This window comes from Neomonachus schauinslandi, chromosome 4 (assembly GCF_002201575.2).
Source record: "Neomonachus schauinslandi chromosome 4, ASM220157v2, whole genome shotgun sequence".
NCBI classification, from domain to species: Eukaryota; Metazoa; Chordata; class Mammalia; order Carnivora; family Phocidae; genus Neomonachus; species Neomonachus schauinslandi.
Window position 1 is genome coordinate 151,267,745 of NC_058406.1, and position 18,291 is coordinate 151,286,035.

Genomic DNA, 18,291 nt, shown 5'->3' on the forward strand with positions numbered 1-18,291 from the left:
CTCAGGCCTCATAATCACTTAAATCACTGTCCTTGTGAGTTATGTGTCCCCTTTTACTCTCCCTCCCCTTGGGAAAATGGCAAGTGACCCAGTGTGGCATTGTGACATTTAGCTCTACAACCAGGAAATAGAGGCCACCAGAAGTATCAGTTACGGTTACCTCCCATTGTCCGCAAATTGATTGGCTAATTAATATTTTTTCTTGCATTCTCAACTTGAGCATCTTTTTAACTATTCCTTTACCAAAAGTATGTTTATTATTTTTTAAGCCATAACCTAACCAGAGTGATAGAAGAGGAAACACAGAAATGCTCTGTCACTTTGTCCGTGTTTGGATATAACAGCAAGCGATGGAGACGCCATTGAGAAGGGAGGTCTCAACACGGGAACATAGTACTAACTTGTTGAGCCTCAGCAGATGAATGGGAGACATGAGCTGATGGATGCCTGTTAGCTGACGCAGACACCAACAACTGTTTTTCAACGCACATTATCTCTCTTGAAAACTGCAGCTTGGCTTACACTGACTCTGGAGCTGGTCTGTTTTGTGTGTTCAGCCTCTTAACAATAGAGGGAAAGTTATGGTTTTATTTACATCTTTCCCTGAGCAGATTTACACACACACACATCCACCCTCCCCCTTAAGGGATCTGGGGATGTATTACCTAAATGATCCTTACTTTCTGTAGGGTACAAACTGTGGCTTTGGTAATTGGTCTTGATTGTCGAGTTTAGAAGGCCAGGAACATGGTAATTCTAGCCTCCAGTACTCTGCTCAGAAACGTGCACTACTCAGTGCAGCGCTCTTTGTAGCATGTTAATTCGTTTTAAAATGTTAAAAGTTTGAGGGATCTCATTGTTCTCTTACTCTTCTGTGCGTATGATTTATTTTGCAGGAGTATAAATCAAAACATATTCTTGGAACATTTAAGATCTCTTTAAGGTATTTTTTTGTGCTTCTCCTGGAAGTACAGAATACTTTGTATACCAGAGCTAATGACAACAGATCTTGTAGTGTTTCTGCGTCGTAACAGTCGCCACTGGGCAGACAGCTGCCAAACATCTTGCAATTAATCTGATGCACGTTGGCTTTCGCGCTCTTTTTCTTTCAGAACCAGTGCCCTGAGGTGGAGGAGTTGGTCTTCAGCCATTTTGTGATCTGTAATGACACACAGGAGACACTGCGCTTTGGCCAGGTGGATACTGATGAAAACCTTCTGCTGGCGCGTCTCCACAGTCACCAGTACAGCTGGCGTTCTCACAGGTCCCCGCAGGTATTTGAGAGGCAGCCTTACAGGCACCGCAACTGCGACTGGGAAGGTTGGCGGTTCGTTGATTCTGCATTTGTGTGCCTGTGTCCAGTTATGGCCCTTCTTAAGCCTCCCAGGGAACCCCACAGCGTAGCCGCCCCCGCCAGAAACCCAGAAGCGTTGAGAGATGGGAGCCCAGTGCTTGCGTGCTCCTCTCGGAAGGGGCGGTCTCCTGGCTAGCCCGGGTGCTGCGGGCGCCGCTCCGTGTGGCGCTCACGCCGGTGGACTCTAGAGCCGGAGCTCGTGGGCTCTGATCCTGGCTCAGGGTAAACCTCGCTTTGCTCGCCGGGCTTCAGTTTTCTCATCTGTACAGTGGGGATGATGAGAGGACCCGTTTTGTAGGGTTCTGAGGACTAAGTGAGTTACTGTGTATAATGGTGCGAGAATAGCGCTCGAGATACTGTCAGCATTACGCGTTGGCTAGTATTATCTACGCATTTGTTCAGATTTTTTCTGCGTACATACTCTGCACCCGGCATGGCCTGGGCACTGGACATGCAAAGGCAGGGAAGTCACAGCCCTTGCCCTCCAAGGACAGCTCACAATCTGTGACCAAGGGGGCACTGAGAAAAGACATACCAAAGGATGTCTGTTTTCCAAGTAGTGTAATTCCATTTTCCTGTCACTTTAGATGGGAATAATTAGAGGGATGTGCCCTGCAGGGATAATATGAGGATGAATTAAATACAAAGATGTGGTCTTAAATGAGTAAAAGAAATCCTAGGAAGTCATCTCAAGAATAATGTATTTCTAAAACTCTGGGTAATAAGGGAAGTACTGCTTGTGATTAAAAGAAAGTCATTAGATTAGAGAGCAAGTTTTCCCATCTGGTCTATAGACCAGCTTCAGAATATGTTATGCCCTCGGGGTCCCTCTTGCTTCCCCCCCACCGCCCCGCCCCTGCCCAGTAGCTAGATTCTGATTTCTTGCTTGCTTTTTCATCATACTGCCACAGTACTAGAATAAAATTTGGAAAGGTAGACACAGTACATTCTTATTTAAGAATATTTATTTAATTCTAGTAAACCTGACAGGACATTAAAACCACATAAATCCTTTCTTAATAAAACTTCTTAGAAAAATTTCTCCGATGAGACGATGTTGTACTCATCTTTTTAGAGTGAATGGCATGCCCTTGTTTTCTGTTTCGAGATATTTCTGTGTTCTTAAGTGGTTTAGTTGTTTGCCCCTCCTAACATAGTTAAAGGCCAGTTTGTTTGTTTCAAAATATCTTTTTGGGCTTTTGTCTTACTAATTGCAGAAGTGAGAACATACAGACATGTGGCAAAAAAAAAAAAAAAAAACAACTCCTATAATGGCAACCACTCAGAGACAACCCATGTTAATACTTGTCGTATAACCTTTTAGATGTTCAAAAAGTTTCCACAGTAATTGCATTTTCAGCAACAGGAGAAACCTCTGGAAAGGCGCAGCCCAGAGTAGCCGTGGCCCTTGGCCACTGCACCCACACCCACACAGGCTCAGGCCTCTGCCCACAGAAAGCAAAATGCAGGAAGCTTACCTCCCCCACCAGTTGCTTTAAGAGGCACAGACCACGTGGCTCTTGGTGACCCTCAAGATTCCCAGATACTGGGGACGCCTGGGTGGCTCAGTCAGTTAAGCGTCTGCCTTTGGCTCAGGTCATGATCACAGGGTCCTGGGATCGAGCCCCGCATCAGGCTCCCGGCTCAGCAGAGAGCCTGCTTCTCCCTTTGCTGTTCCCCCTGCTTGTGCTCTCTCGCTCACGTGGTCTCTCTCTCAAATAAATAAAATCTTAAAAAAAAAAAAAAAGATTCCCAGATGAGAAGGGTGATGATAAGAGCTCAGGGCTGTGGAGGAACAGGAGTCTTCATATTACGGACATGCGGTGTCTGGGTGGGAAGGAAATGACCAGGAAAGAAACATGGCTGACCGTTGCCAGCACGACACCTTCATATTTTACCCTTTTGCCTGTTTTCAAGGTCTTCTCGTATTTGTTACTAGTTTGGTTTTCACAGTATCCATGTGTGGTTTGTGTTATTTGTTATGCAAGTTATAAATAAGGAGACAAATGGGAATGTTAAGCTGAGATGGTGGTAGAGTTGGGACTGAATTCCATATCTTTTGATTCTCAGTAGAATGTTATTTCTACGGCATTGTCCAGCTCTCCTAGGTTTGGGCTGCATGATTTGTCTATTAGAATAGCCAAGCTGTGAGGTTTCAAGAGATAGGCCGAGAATCGCTAGTCTAATACTCCATATTTAAAAGTAGACTAATGTGGGATTCTTAGTCCAAGTAAATCCCTTGCAAAGTCTTAACTTTATTACCAAAAATAAGAAGAAGCATTTTATGACAAACAGGACACAAGACAGATAGCTATTAAACTTTTCTTTTTCCTTATAATTTGCAACTGCATTCTCTGGATACAAATTTTAATGAGCTGTAGTCATTATAATCTTCAGGCTAAAACTTAGATCAGCTTTGTTTAAAAAAAAAAAAAAATGATGTCTCTCTACAAAACTCCATAGGTTGAAGGAAGTGTGTTTTAGAACCCTCTGAAACCAGAAGTCTTAATGGGCCCAGAGCTGCTTCGTGGAATTCCTTGCATCCACAATTGCAAATTCTATTGTGTTCTAATGAGAGGTTACATCTGAGGATCGAAAAACTAGCCACTTATCTTCAGACTGCACCTGCAGGTAGTCATAGACTTGCAACTGAGCAAACTGTTGCTTTTTTCAGGCTCCACGTCATATCCTGCGTTGCACAGCAGGCTTGGTTTGGGGAACATTTGTGTCTGCATGTTTATGCTACCTTGGGTGTTAGTCAATTCATAGTCTCAGGGAGGATTTCCAGAGTTCATAGAACTTAACTCCACTAAACAATGTAGCTTATATTGCAGAGATCGAGAAAGTGGCAAGGACAGCTGGAAAGGTTTCAAAGAGGTCAGCATATCTTAGAACCACACAGGAGGTTGCTAACAACAGTAAGTCCCAACAGGATGGGAAGAACCATGGACACACCAATTCCAGAAATCCAAAGCTGATTTTAAAATTGAAAAGTTGTAAACTCTCCTTATAGTTTCTAACACATGCTCTGAGGCGGAATCACTAAATGCTGGATATCCCGTAACTGTTGCTTGCCTAAACAAACAAAGGAAGAACAAAACTAATTCCTAGGGAATAGTTGAACATACTCAGCTGCACAATCGTATATGCCACCGCAGAGGGCCCTTAAATATCCCAGGTCAGTAGACTTCAGATCAAGTTGGATGAGAACAGTAACTAGCAAGAGACTGGTCTTTAAAGAAGTGCTTCATATTGTATAAAGATGAATCTAAGGACTATAGGTGTGAGTTTACAGTATCTTTCCCCAGAATATGGGTAGTAGGTGCAGCTTAGGGTCAAGGAAGGTTTTGTTTAATGTAGCCAAACTGAATATGGGGACACTTCCATCAACCAGGAGGATTTGTGTAAAGGCTGTTCAAGTTGACTCCCTTTCCTGGTTAATAGAGAGCACTGTTGGCGAATTAAACTTGAAATAGGAATGCCTCCACCTTGTATGTAAGGGAATTGCATGTGCTTTTATCCTCAAAACATGCACAATTTATAGATCATACATTTTTTTAGAATTGCAGAATTCCAGCTACCAGTGACTTAATTTCAGTAATCAAACCATCTAGCAAGGTGAAAATGGGCTCTAGACAGAGCTATAGAAAATAATAAAATATTGCTCCACGATGGACATAACAGAAAGTTTCATAAGCTCATGAAAAATGGCAGATATTTTAAAATGCAAAATGTAACAAGGTAAGAATTTTGAAGAGCAGCAGACCATCTGGGACATACTCATTAAAGTAGTCAGATTTAGTGAAGAAAATAGAAAATCTCATAGTACTCCAAGGCAGAGGTTGGCAAACTTTCTCTGTGTAGGGCCACATAGTCCATATTTTAGGCTTTTGGGGCCTTCCTGGCTCTCTCACAGCTATTCCTCTCTGCACAAAAACAGCCATAATGAAAAATGTGGCTGTGTTCCAATAAAACTTCATTTATAGACTATGAAATTTGAATTTCAGTAACTTTCACACATCACGAAATAGTATTCTAATTTTTTTTTGACCATTTAAAAATGTAAAAACCATTTTTAGCTCACAGGCTGTACAAAAATAGGCAGTGCACTCCATCTGGCCCACAAGCCATAGTTTGCCAGTCCTGCTTGGAGACCTCTCTGTTGACAAAACTCAGTAGACTAAAGGCTTGACGTTCAGTTTTTTCACTCTGACCTAAGTGATATTTCTATCACTTGAAAACTTGGCAAAATGTTTCAGAAATGAAGAAGTGACAGGTAATAGTTTAAATCCAGCACATACAACCAACCTGTACTCACCACATAACAGTAAAATATGTTTATTTTACCTCTTCTGGGCTTGTATAGATAGACAGTTCTCCAGTTCACTCTTTGTATGTAAAAATATTTTAAAGTGAGATCTGAGCATTTTTCCTCTTGTCTAAAGGGATAGTAATAGGTTTTGAGTATCTACCTATCTTACGGTGAGTCCAGCCAGTTGTCAATTTCATTAACTAGACTGTAATTCTCATTCACTTCACTCTTTTCACATCCATTTACATAATGCATATGTATATACATATCATAAAGAAAGAGCACATTCCTTATTGTCACAGTCACAGTTTTAAAAATTTAAAAGCAGACTTAGGGAGGCAAGGAAATATTCTATGTTGGCAAAACTGTTTAAAGTGATAAATTTTTCAGGGGTTTGCCTCTGCTATTATATGGCACGTGGCATGCATGTTAAGGTTTGTGTAGAAGATACAAATGGAATTAATACTTCCTTTCTAGAAAGCAATTTAATAAGCACAAAAGCCATTAAAATGGTCTCAGCCTTTGATTTAGTAAATCCCCTACTAGTAATCTACTCTCAGGATATAATACAAATTAAAACAAAAGTTTATACACAAAAAATGTTTATCACAGTTTTATCTATAGTATCAATTAAAAACCAAAGTGTTCACTTTTAAGGCTATAGTTGAGTAAAATCTAACATATCTGAATGATAAACAACTGTCAGACCTTCACATTTTTTACACAGAAAGAGGAAGTGCTACCATATCCTATCAGTCAGAAAACAGAATATAAAATTATATATATGATCTTAGCAATATAAGAGCAAAATGCATAGAAAATGCTGGAAGGAGATATATCAAAATGTTGCCAGTGGTTGCATCTGAGTAGTAGGGTAAGACGATATGTTTCCACTTTATTACATTTTTATATAGGTCTCAACTTTTTTAAATAAGGGCTATAGATTATGAAAGCAGAAAGAAATTAAGTGAAAACCCTGAAAAAATTTATAGACAGACGATAAAAGGAATTTCAAACACTCACTGGAAGAGTGGCAAGTACAGTGACTTACCAGTAATGGTTATCTTAATTCTCATACGAACGATGGCAAGTTTCTCTCAAATATTCTCTTAGTTACAGCTTTGCCCCACTCCCATGTATCTTGCAGAGTACATCTTAAGGAACTTCCCTGAATAATGCTTTAATTATTACAGTTTCCTGTCCAAAAATCTTCATAGCCTTCCCATCATCTATTAAATATCCAAATTATCTGGCATCCAAGGCCTGACTCAAGTCACTCACAAGCCCTCCTGTCTGCCATTATTTCCCTCTAGCAGCTGATTTAGTCTCCCAACCTCCCATTCAGTTTTAATCCACAAATGTTCATTTATTGTGACCTCTTGTGTGTAATTAAATATGTTCATTTTTTTGTAAAGAACTTACTGTCTAATGAGGGAGCCCGAAAAGTAAACAGATTTTTATGGACATGATCAGTATCTATCAGGACATTATTGCAGTAATTCAAGACAGGGAGAAATGACGGGTAACTGAATTAAAATACTAACCATAAGGAAGAAAAGTGAGAGAATCAGGAAGTACAGTCCATTGCTTCTGGATATGGGCAAGGTCTTGATGGGAGCTCAAAGAAAATGTTTCCAAATCTAACATGAGGATGAGAATCTGGCAAGGCTTGCCGGTAGAAGGGATATATGTGTGGAAGCTTAATGTTTCAGTAAGAGTTGGGCCAATGAAGTGAGGGTGGTGGTGGTGGTGGTCAGATAAAGGAATCAGCATGTGTGAAAGCTGCAGAGGGAGGACTCAGCGTGGCCTGGTAGGACAACTTGGCTGATTTGACTGCAGTAGAGCGGACACGTGTGAAACCGCAGGATGGGAAAGTAGCGCAGCCCTTGTGTGCTGCGCTAAGCAGCTTCAGTGCTGTCTTGAGGCAGTGGTAACACCAAGGCAGGAGAAACTGAACACTTGAAGGGGTCAAAGTTGGCTTTCCCCAGAGGTCAGTTTGAAGGCTGAGTAGAAGTTGGCCCAGTGAACAGTAGTGGAGGAAGCACATGAGGCAGAACCAGGAAGAGATATATATATCTATATCTGTAGCATGTCATGTTCAAGGGAATTCAGATTTTGTTCAGAATAACTCAGGCATAAAAATTGTGTGCCCCGCTGAAGAGATGTATGTTGGTAACTGGCTCTTGGCCGGTGGTGTGGGAAGCCCTGATATGTTGGGCTGGCTAATTTTAATGGTGTGAATACTCCCACCATAGCTGATCTCAAGCTACCAGTGATTTAACAACCGGCTCGCAAAATTCCTGAATGTTCAGCAGTTCTTTTTCACAAATGAGTATGAGCTAACTCCAGCGCACCACTGTTTGGAGGGCTTGCGTTCTGAAGAGCCTGGCAGTCCATTTGTGGAGATCCACCTGGATGTGCTGGGCGACTTTTGCCTATGGAAGGGCTTTCAGTAGAGGGGTAACAGGATGTCTCCTGTGCATCCTGGGAAGATCCCTATGGTGTAGTTGAAAGGCAGCCTTGAGGGGATAGAGGATGCAAGCAGGGAGTAGTGGGGACCTGGCTGCAGAGCCAGGAGTGACAGAGGTGACAGCCACTGAGCCAAGACAGAGGAAAAGTCACCACTTGGTGTAAATGCCTAGCAGACTCACCCTTCTGTGAATAATAGCTATAAATTCTGAGCAAAACACTAAAAAAACTACTTCTGAAGACTGAACAAAGGCAGGCAGATTTTGGAGAGGAATCAAAACTTTGAGCAAGTGACCTGCTGAGTGAATTCCCCATTTTTTCTGGCTGTGCCTTGACGGCAACTGCAGTCACTTCAGTGCGGGGGTAGCCCAGCATCATCCTGGCCCCACAGAGCAGGGGAAAGAGCTCAGGCCACCAAGGCTGCTGGAGAACGAGGAGAAAACCTTGGACAAGGGGAAGCCAGAAAGCAGGAAAATAATTTGGCCCAACTGTCCACTGACTGCGGAAACACATGTGCCTGGGGAAAACCAGAAGCAGCCTGTACCCAAGGCTTAAAGAACGGAACGAATCCGAGCTGCCGCTCGCCCAGGTGTGAGAGTTTTCCGTTTGAGTCTAAACAAATTGGGTACTTGTTAAATCAAATACATTAACACTCTGGAGCAATTATAAGAAAATCCAGAGTTCCCACAACAAAACCTTGACAGTGTCCATACTATAAACCAAAATTATTCAACAAATCTCAAGAATCTCAAAAAAAAAAAAAAGGAGTTCAATTTCAAGAGAAAGATAATTAACAGATGTTAACGCCAAGTATGACCCAGAGGTTAGAATGTCCATATACTTCAAAGCAACTATAACACAGGGGAAGGTATTTTACAGATGTAATTAAGGTCCCGAATTAGTTGATTTTTAATTAATCAAAAGGGAAACTATTTTGTGGACCTCACTGAATCATATAAAACCCTAAAAGAGGGGCTGGGCCCTTTTGTGAGGAGAGAGAGAGAGACACACACACATATGCTCCTACTGGCCTTGAAGAAGCAAACTGTCGTGTTGTGAGTGCCTACAAAGAAGGCCATGGGTCAGGAAGCTGTGGGAAGCCTCCAGGACCTGCAGGTGGCTGCCGGCCCCAGTCATTAGTAAGTCAGAGCCCTCATCATATAGCCACAGGGGAATATATTCTGCCAACAACCTGAGTGCACTTGGAAGTGGATTCTTCCCTGCTTGGACTCCTGGCCCACAGACAGAGTGATGGTAAAACTGTGTTCTTTTAAGCTGCTAAATTTGTGGCAATTTGCCATTCAGTGATAGAAATATAATACAACATGACAGAGAAAAAAAGACAGTACACTTGAAGATAGAGCACTAGAAATCATCCAGTCTGAAGGAGAGAGAAAAAGAATCAAACAAAATGAATCCAACTGCAGAGACCTGTGGGACAATTTCAAAAGGTCTAATATAGGAGTAATTACAATCTAAGAATGAGTAGAGAGTGAGAGAGTGGGGCCAAAAAAATTAAATAAGCTCAAAAAACTTCCCAAGTTTTGGGAAAGATAGAAATTTGCAGACCCAAGAAGCTCAGGAAAACTCCAAACAGACATCTCAAAGAAACTCACACTCAAGCACCTCATGATGAAACTACTAAAAACCAAAGAAAAAGAGAAAATCTTGAGGATTAGCTGGAGGGAAGCTGGAGGGGAAACCACTGGAATAACTCTGAACTTCTTTTTGGGTATCAGGGAGGCTAGAAGAGAAGGTTTACGCTGGAAGTGATCTGTTTGGAAGCTATTTGGGAGTTACAGTCACCAGGATTTGGGTACTGGTCATGGAAGAGAAGGGCCTAGTTTGATTCTGAGGTTCTAGACTTAGGGGACAAGTTGGCAGTGTTGCTGTTGGCCCAAGACAGGGAACTGAGTAGAAAGACAGTGTTTTAGAGACAGAGGATGGAATAGGATATGAGAGCGCAACAGGGTGATTCTAAAATCCATTGTGGACACACTGAGTTTTGGGTTACTTGGGAGGGCAGAAAGGATGATATATTAGAAAAAACATGTATTTGAAGCCATAAATGCCTGGGTTTCACTCCTAAGCCTTGTTAGCTATGTAAGATTGGAAAAGTTTCTTAATTCCTTGGAGTCTCAGCTTCCTCTTCTGCAAAATCAAGAGATTTTAGTGACTATCCCATGCAATAACATTTATAAAGTGCCTAGTGAAGAACTCAGCTCTCTATAACCAAAGGTTCCTTTCCTTCCCTTTTCCCTTTCTAACCAGACATCCAAGTGGCCATGTAGAGGAGGCAAATTGAATGGAAGAGTCAGAATGTCAAAAGAATAGTCTGGTCTCAGAGGTAAAAATTGGGTCTGTCATCTGTGCCTAGGTAGCGGTGGGAATAGATCAGAATGCCCAAGGAGGCGGGGCTAAGAGAAGAGGACTTTGTTAGTTAGCTCTTGCAGTAGAACAATGTACACCAGTGGTGTACAGACGAAGGATGGCTACTGCAGACACTCCCGTTCATAAAAGGAGAAAAAGGGAGACCCATCAGTTACTGGTCCATAAAAATTCTAATATCCAACCAGATAAATGTCAGAAGTTTCTCGATTAGTAATCATTCATACTCCGCTCAGGAATAATTGTCCATGGCTCATGGCTTTGGAGTCTTGGCTCAAGCCTCTGAGTCATCCATCCTTTTTCATGAAAAGTGTCCTTTGTTTGCACTTCATAGTTTTCTCAGCCTGCTTTCTAGCAGTAGAATTTTGAAGAATCACAGGCCTCTTTACCATCTTGTACTTTGTCTCTTTCAGTCTAAATTGGGAGTGTTTCTGCCAATATAATTCTTTAAACAACTTTATGGGGCTCTTGTTAATCTTACTGGGGTTTGCTACAGTGGACAAAATCACGTATCTCTTCAAGGTAATTCCTTCTCTGCTTTGGGATTTGTTCACACTGCTGAGTGTCTTAGAAGCCCTATTGTTTGAATAGTTTTCTGAGACACCAATTTAGATCTTTTTGAGATCCTAACCAAGGATTTTACAGCCACATCCTTAGCTTCATCCCTAAACCAGCTTTCCTGGCCGTGTCCTGGATTTGATCTTTGCCTAGAAACCACTTCTTGATGTTAGCATCATTTGCCATCTGCAAGGCTAGAAATGTTGAAAACTAGCAAGTCCTGGCTCCTTTTTATCTAACAGTTCTTCCTTAAGCTTCTGTCAGCCCCTCCCAGACTTTAATATAAGCAGCAGATAGAAGCCAGGAGTTACTTCAACACTGCCTGGAAATCTCCTAAGCTAGATCGCATAGTTGATTAGGCGCATTTCTACTTTCCATGTCACTCTAGCTTGTAGTGTTGCTAAACTCTCCGCCACTGCATAGCAAGGATCCCCTTTCTCCCAACGTCCAGCAACACTGTTCTCGCCTCCTTACTGACAGCCTGCTCTCAGGCCATCAAGTAACTATTAAAAGCATCTTTGAAGCACCTTAGATATTCACCAACACTCTTCTCAAGTCCTTCTAATTTCTGCCCACTTGCCTGCTCCAAAGCCCCTTGCATTTTTAGGCTTTTGTTTTGGTAGCACCCCACTTGGAGATAACAGAATCTATATTAGTTACATATTGCTGTTTAATAAATTACCTAAAAACCCGAGTAGATAATACAACAAACATTTTTTTTTTAATCTCCATTTCATTAGCCAAGAATTTTGGGAGTGGTTGAACTGGGTAGATGTAGCTCAGAGTCTCTGAGAAGGCCACAGTCAAGACATCAGCTGGAACTTTAGTCATCTAAAGGCTTGACTGGGCTGGAGGATCCATTTCCAAAATGGCTCACTCATATGGCTCTCGGCAAGAGGACTTGGCTCTTTGCTACAAGGATCTCTCCATAGAGTTCATTGAGTATCCTTGTGACATAGCCACTGGCTTCCCCCAGATCAAGTGATACAAGACAGAACAAGACAGAAGCCACAGTGTCTTTTATGACCTAAGCTCAGAAGTCATTCATTGTCATTTCTGTGACATCCTAGTGGTTACACAGGTCAGCCCTATTCAGCGTGGGAGGGGACTACGCAAAGGCACAAATAACAGAGGACAAGGATCACTGGTGCGATCTTGGAAGTGGGCTGCCATAAGGAATAATAGTAGAATTTAGGGATTAGGCTAAGAAATGGGATCCACTGAAAGGGATAAGAGGTGTGAGGAAAACTTAGTCATAACAGGAAAACTAGGACATACAGTGTTCTAAAAGCCAAGAAAGGAGAATATCTAGAGGGGCAGAATTATCAGATGCCATACAGAGATTGAGTAAGACAAGAACTGAAGAGGCCATTATATTTGTCAATTGAGAGGTCATGGATGGCTCAAGGAAAACATTTTCATGGCAAAATACGGATAGAAGCCAAATTGAAGTGGGTTGAAAATGAACAGAAGGTGAGGAAATGGAGAGAATCAGCATGAATTTTTTTTTTTTTTTTTTTTTTTTTTACTCTTGACTGGGTATTAGCTAGAGAAAGCTGCAGGATCAAGCAAGGGTTTTAAATGGAAGAAACTAAGGCATGTTCTATATGGAAGCAGAGGTTGATACGCAGAAGAGAGGAAAAATGATTAGTGACATAAAGTCTTAGAAGAGGGGAGGAGGAAGGAATCCAGATCACAGATAAAGGATTGACCCTGGATGGGAGGAGGTTTATATCGGATATCTATTGCTGCTTAACAGAGCACCCCAAAACTTAGTAGCTTAAAAAAATGTATTTAGCTCATGAGTCTGTTGGTCAGAAACCTAGATGCCCTCAGGAGGCTCTTCTGCTGGTGTCCGCACGGCTCTCTTGTGGTCCAACATGGCCTCACCTACATATGTGGTAGTTGGCAGGCTGCTGGCCAGGGTACTCTTGGTTCTCTTCCATGTGACTGCCCCAGCAGGCTAGCCCAGACAGGAAAGCCAGAGCAGAAACTGCAGAGCCTGTTGAGCCTAAGCTCGGAGCTCACACAGCATCTCCTGCCACCTTCTCGGGCAGAGCAAGTCACAGGGTTAGGGCCAGATCCAAAGAATAAGGAACTAGGTATTACCTCTCGCTGAGAGTTGCTGAGAGAATTTGTGGCCATTTGCAACTTACCACAAAAGCCTCCTCCGACTTTGAAATAAGAGAGAGAGAATGAGGATGAGTGTGAATGGAGATGAGGTAATGGGTATTTGCTGAAAGTAAAAAGAAGGAAAAAAAGAGTAGGAGGCTTTAAAGAAAAAAAAGGAATTTTCCACAGTATCTAATCCAGTAGCCTGCTCATATTAGGCACTTGGTAAATGTTCACTGTAAATGTTTTCATTACTTACTCATAATGTTTCTGACATGTCTCAAGAACATAGACTTAAAAGCTTAATTATTTTAACAATATGAAAATTATGAACTTTGTTGCATCCGATTGGATATTTTGTGTGTACTATACTGACCAAAAAGAGGCCCTCTGATCTCAGAATGTATGCTTCTGTATACTGTCAGTGAAGTTGGGCTTTTAATTAAGAGTAGTTTCTGGTCTCCCACACCTCCTCCCCTTTGACCTCCCAGTGGCCTCTAATGAAAACTATGACAAAACTAGGAGATCACTACAGGAGGAAATTCACAGTATTCTCCAAATGAAAGCACCTTTCAGGTCCACGTGCAGGTCCAACTCTTCCCAACTTATTCTTTTTTCATTTTTTTTTTTTTTGAGTAAACTCTATACCACGCATGGGGCTTGAACTCACGACCCTGAGATCAAGAGTTGCATGCTCGACCAACTGAGCCAGCCAGCGCTCTTACTGTTTGTCATAAACTAAAAGTACGTTGTATAGTTACCAAATATTACCGATTTAAAGTAAATCATTTCAAGTTAACTTTGCCACACATTTTCTCCTTCTCTAACCATGGAAGTCGATTCCCAGAAACCTCCGGTATCACCCTTGTTGTGGAGGGCACAGCTGTCTGCAACTAGCAATTCCATGTGGGGAGGAAGGATTGTATGCCTTTGTTCCCCAGTGGCAGAACGAGCTTCTTTTTACTGTTGCTGACATTGAGATAGCTAAAATCAACAGTGAGGTAAACACTTCTTGGGACCATCTGGCAAGGATTTTAATCCCAAATACTCTGTAAACACTGACTCCATTTGAGTACCCGGAACCAACTGTCCAGTCACCACCAACTGCATCTGTATTTCGGTTTTAGGCAGTAATTGAAAGAGCAAAATAGTGGACTGTAGACTCTGTCCCTTCGCCTTTCTCTCTCAAATATTTCAGTTTCATGAGAGATTCCAAGAGACTTACATTCTCTGAGGAAGCTTAGAGGGCCTTGTGAAGTAACCAGTAGAGGTAAATAGGGCCCTAACAGTTTTGGTCATTAAGTATCTGGTAGCTAGAGCATATTTGGAATTTCTTCATTTTCTGTTGGGAAATGCATGCACTCGAAATAAGAGGCAGAGGCTTGGGGCTGAGTTTTATTTTTCCCATATTTTTCAAAGTTTCTTTGTAAAAATGATTTGCAGTATGACCTAGTTAAGACTTTGAAATGGCAAAGAGGATTGTGAGAGGGCACTTTATTCAGTCCCAGGGCTGATTTCTGGACTTTTCTACAAGCCTGCATGAAAAAGAACAACTGGGGATTTTTTCAGCTGTGAAGCACCCAGAGGAATGACTGCTGGTGCTGCTTAATGGTCTCTCTGTCCCTCCTCTGGCAATAAATTTTAGATATTGAAATACAGCTTTGGAGAAAAATGTACTGAAGATTCCTTAAGCTTTTTACAAGACACTCAAAGGCTTTTCACAAGCCCGTGCTCTGGAAATGTGAATTCTTGATGTCTAAACATAAAGGTCCTTTACTGAACTAGTATTAAATGTGAATTTTCATACAGAGTACTGGGAGAAAGGGAATGCAGCTGGACCATTAAAGTGTGGTATTTTGCCATTTTTAAGTAATGGGAAATACTGATTAAGAATGTTATAAAGATTTCAGCATACATAATGTGATTGTCTCTAATCATAACCTATTAGCACAAGTCTGTAACAAAAGCATTAACTCTGTTAAAGACAATGGCACACCTATTATACTGTGGTACTTTTTAATTATTTCCATACCGAACAGGATATTGAAGAGCTTATTATCTAAAGGTCAGAATAATGCCCAAGACATGGCCAAGCCCAATGAGTGTCAGATGCATGGAATGTTGGATGACTTCATAGTTCTGAAATTATTTCATTTCTCATGATAATTCCTGACTTGCCAAGTTAGTGAATTTTAAGAACTCTGAGAGCAGATTTTAAGATAAATGTGAAATAATCCATACTTTTGGAGTCAGGGACTTCCCTTCAGGCATTAGTTCATATTTGACTTGCTTGACTTACACTTGGGGATAAAATGAGTTAGGACAAGGTCTTAGATACCACATTCCCTTACTGGGAAAGCAAACCAACTTGCACAACTTTGGCTCATGTTTCCTGTTATACAGGCACCGAGAAGCAGCGGTTGCCATGAAATACTTTATTTAACCTTTACAAAAATGTTTTCTTAGTATGGCAAGGCAGTTTAGTTAAATGAAAATAAATAACTATGGAAATTTTGGATTTCTTTTATATCCATCTGTTAACTTTTTTTTTCCAATTAAAAATTAGGGATAACAATTATAATTGTCTAAATTGCCATGATGACTAAAAATAAAGATTGCATCAAACTGTTTTATCCTTTCTTAGAACACGTGTTGGCATGACTTCTATTTTACACTAAAGTAAATTTTGCTGAATGATGAATGTTACATTTGAGAACAATTTAAAAGAAAGTTTTTTAGGTTGGGTTTCTCTGTTGTTTGTATTTAGTCAAAATTGATTTTCAAACAAATAAAACAGTTTGGCTCACAGACTCAAAATATTTTTCCAAACCTGAATGACTATTAAACATTATCTCTTGTTTCTTACTGGTTTTCATTTCTCAGCTCACCTAAATCATTCTTTATTTCTGTCCAACATGCTCTTTTCTCTTCCACTGAAGAGCTGGGTCCAACCAAGAGCATGGCGACCGTCGGCTATCATTCTGTCAAAAGAGTGTGTCTACACAGCACCAGAATCTCCTGGCTGTTGGTGCAACTCAATTAAGCAATTGAAGTTGTTATTTTATTTAATTAATCTAAAAGAAAATAGGAATTATTTCATATTTTATGGACAAACCATCCTTTTCTGTACTCACACATACATATACATATCACATTTTTCTGAACTTTCGCTTTTCAACCCTTTGTGGCAGTTATCAGGGGTGAACCGTCTCCAAGGCCCAGACAGTTCTGCATGTAAGGCAGTCATTAGTGTTGTGTTTTTTCAGTCACATATCATTTAAATACAGGGAAGTTCACACCCTTTAGAAACATGAAAACAAAGTATATGTGTAATGCCGAAATGATCTTTTCAAAATCTACATGTCATTTCATACTTTTTTTTACTATGTGCCTTTATATCTGATTTTATAATTATTATGTCCCAAAAATTATGCATAAAATCATATTTTAATATATGAGAGAATTTGCTCATGACATCTTCCTGCAAAAAATTTTTTGAAGTATATTATTTTTTGCTAATTTAGATAATTTGTGTTTAAGCAATTTTTTAGCAAAGAATACACATGAAGCATCCCATTGTTTTGTAGACAATGTGTAAGTCAGAAGTACCACAATTATTCGTCCTACTCTTACTTCTTTTTTAACTTCTTTTTCTCTAAGTATGCATTTTTAGCCAGATACTGCACAGAGGCTCATGCCTGAACAGTGAAAAACCGTAAATAAATTTTTGAATTTGGATTTCTGTTTAGAGTTACTTAAAAAATATAAATCTTTTCTAATTTTAGAAAGATTCTATGATTTGCTTGTAGATATGCTGAAACATGGATTAAGCCTTAATGTTTGCTAAAAATGTGTGACATTTGACATCCTGTTTACCCATGGAAGTTCAAATAATTTACCATGAACTATATGATGGAAGGACGCAATGCACGGTTTTAAAGCTCTAGAGCCTTATAGATGGAAGAGATGATAGAATTACTTCTTTTTTTATATTAATTGTGTATATTTTGTTTTTCTTTGATACCTGTGATTATTTTCTGTCCTATTTCTTTATATATTTGTCTTTAACTCTAAGGGTTTTCAATTTTTTTTCCTAGTAGTTATTCATATTTGCTCTGACGGTGTAAATCATTATTCTGCAAAATGCATTCCTGCATTTATTGTTTTATCTAATTACCTTCTTATACCACCTATTTATTTTAACCTCAGGCTCTTTTCTATCTATGCCAGACTGTTCTTTCCTCTCAGTAGTTTTCTACAGTTTTACAGAAATCATTTATTTTTCAGTTTAAAGAAGTTTAAAAAAGACCAAAAACTTTCCTGATATTCTTTTCCTGAATTCTGCAACAATGTGTTTATGGTAACTACTCTTTTCCCCTCACTTTTTAAAATGATACTCTCTTCCCTTTGCTTTGTGATATTTTTTTAGAGGTTACATGGCTTATTTTCAGTGTTTGTTAGTGATTGTGGCATATGGATTGTCCTTGGTTAGACTCTGTTATCACTTGAGGAATGATGAGATTGTTAGTCTCGTCCCCAGCTACGGGGCGGAAGGACAAAGTCAATTCCAGTCTCATTTCCCATTTTCTAGCTGACATATCCTAATATTTCTCAGTTATACAGAGAGGACACCTTCTCCTACATCTTTTCATGCTTCTCTGATACCCCAAATTGTCACACTTTTTGAAAAACTACAGTTTCCCTTGTTCGCAGCTGTTTTTGTTGTTCCTGAGTCTTTCTTCCTCTGTAGTGTTTGTCTCATGATGACCTCTCATAAATACAGCGGAGTACTGCCACAGTCTGTTTCTCCCTGGGAGCTACTATCTCTCTGTAGATGTAGAAAGACCAGGGAGATAGTGAAGAGCAGGACACCAAACAGCCTAAGAAACCGTCAGTTACTTTCGATCCGTGTCTTTAAGGCTTCGGTCCCTGGTCTTTACTGATGACTGATGCCCGGAGGGGAAGCAGCAGCTACTGAAGAAGAGTCCCCTGCCTCTTTAGCCTCCCTTTCCATACCACTCTCTCCTGCGCAGGTCCTCTTCCTAACCCTCACATCTCCTCGGCCCCAAGAACCTACACATACCTCTGGCTGAATAAG

General features: G+C 40.6%; 1 protein-coding gene across 2 annotated transcripts in view; it reads left to right on the forward strand.

Annotated features, from left to right (window-relative positions):
- Window positions 1-18,291, forward strand: part of VPS13B (vacuolar protein sorting 13 homolog B) — a 762,353-nt gene that overhangs the window by 674,639 nt on the left and 69,423 nt on the right. For both annotated transcript variants that reach the window (XM_021688693.1, XM_021688692.1), the window contains one exon: window positions 1,113-1,274. In XM_021688693.1, coding sequence (XP_021544368.1) covers window positions 1,113-1,274 — 162 coding nt within the window. The remainder of the gene's footprint in view (window positions 1-1,112; window positions 1,275-18,291) is intronic.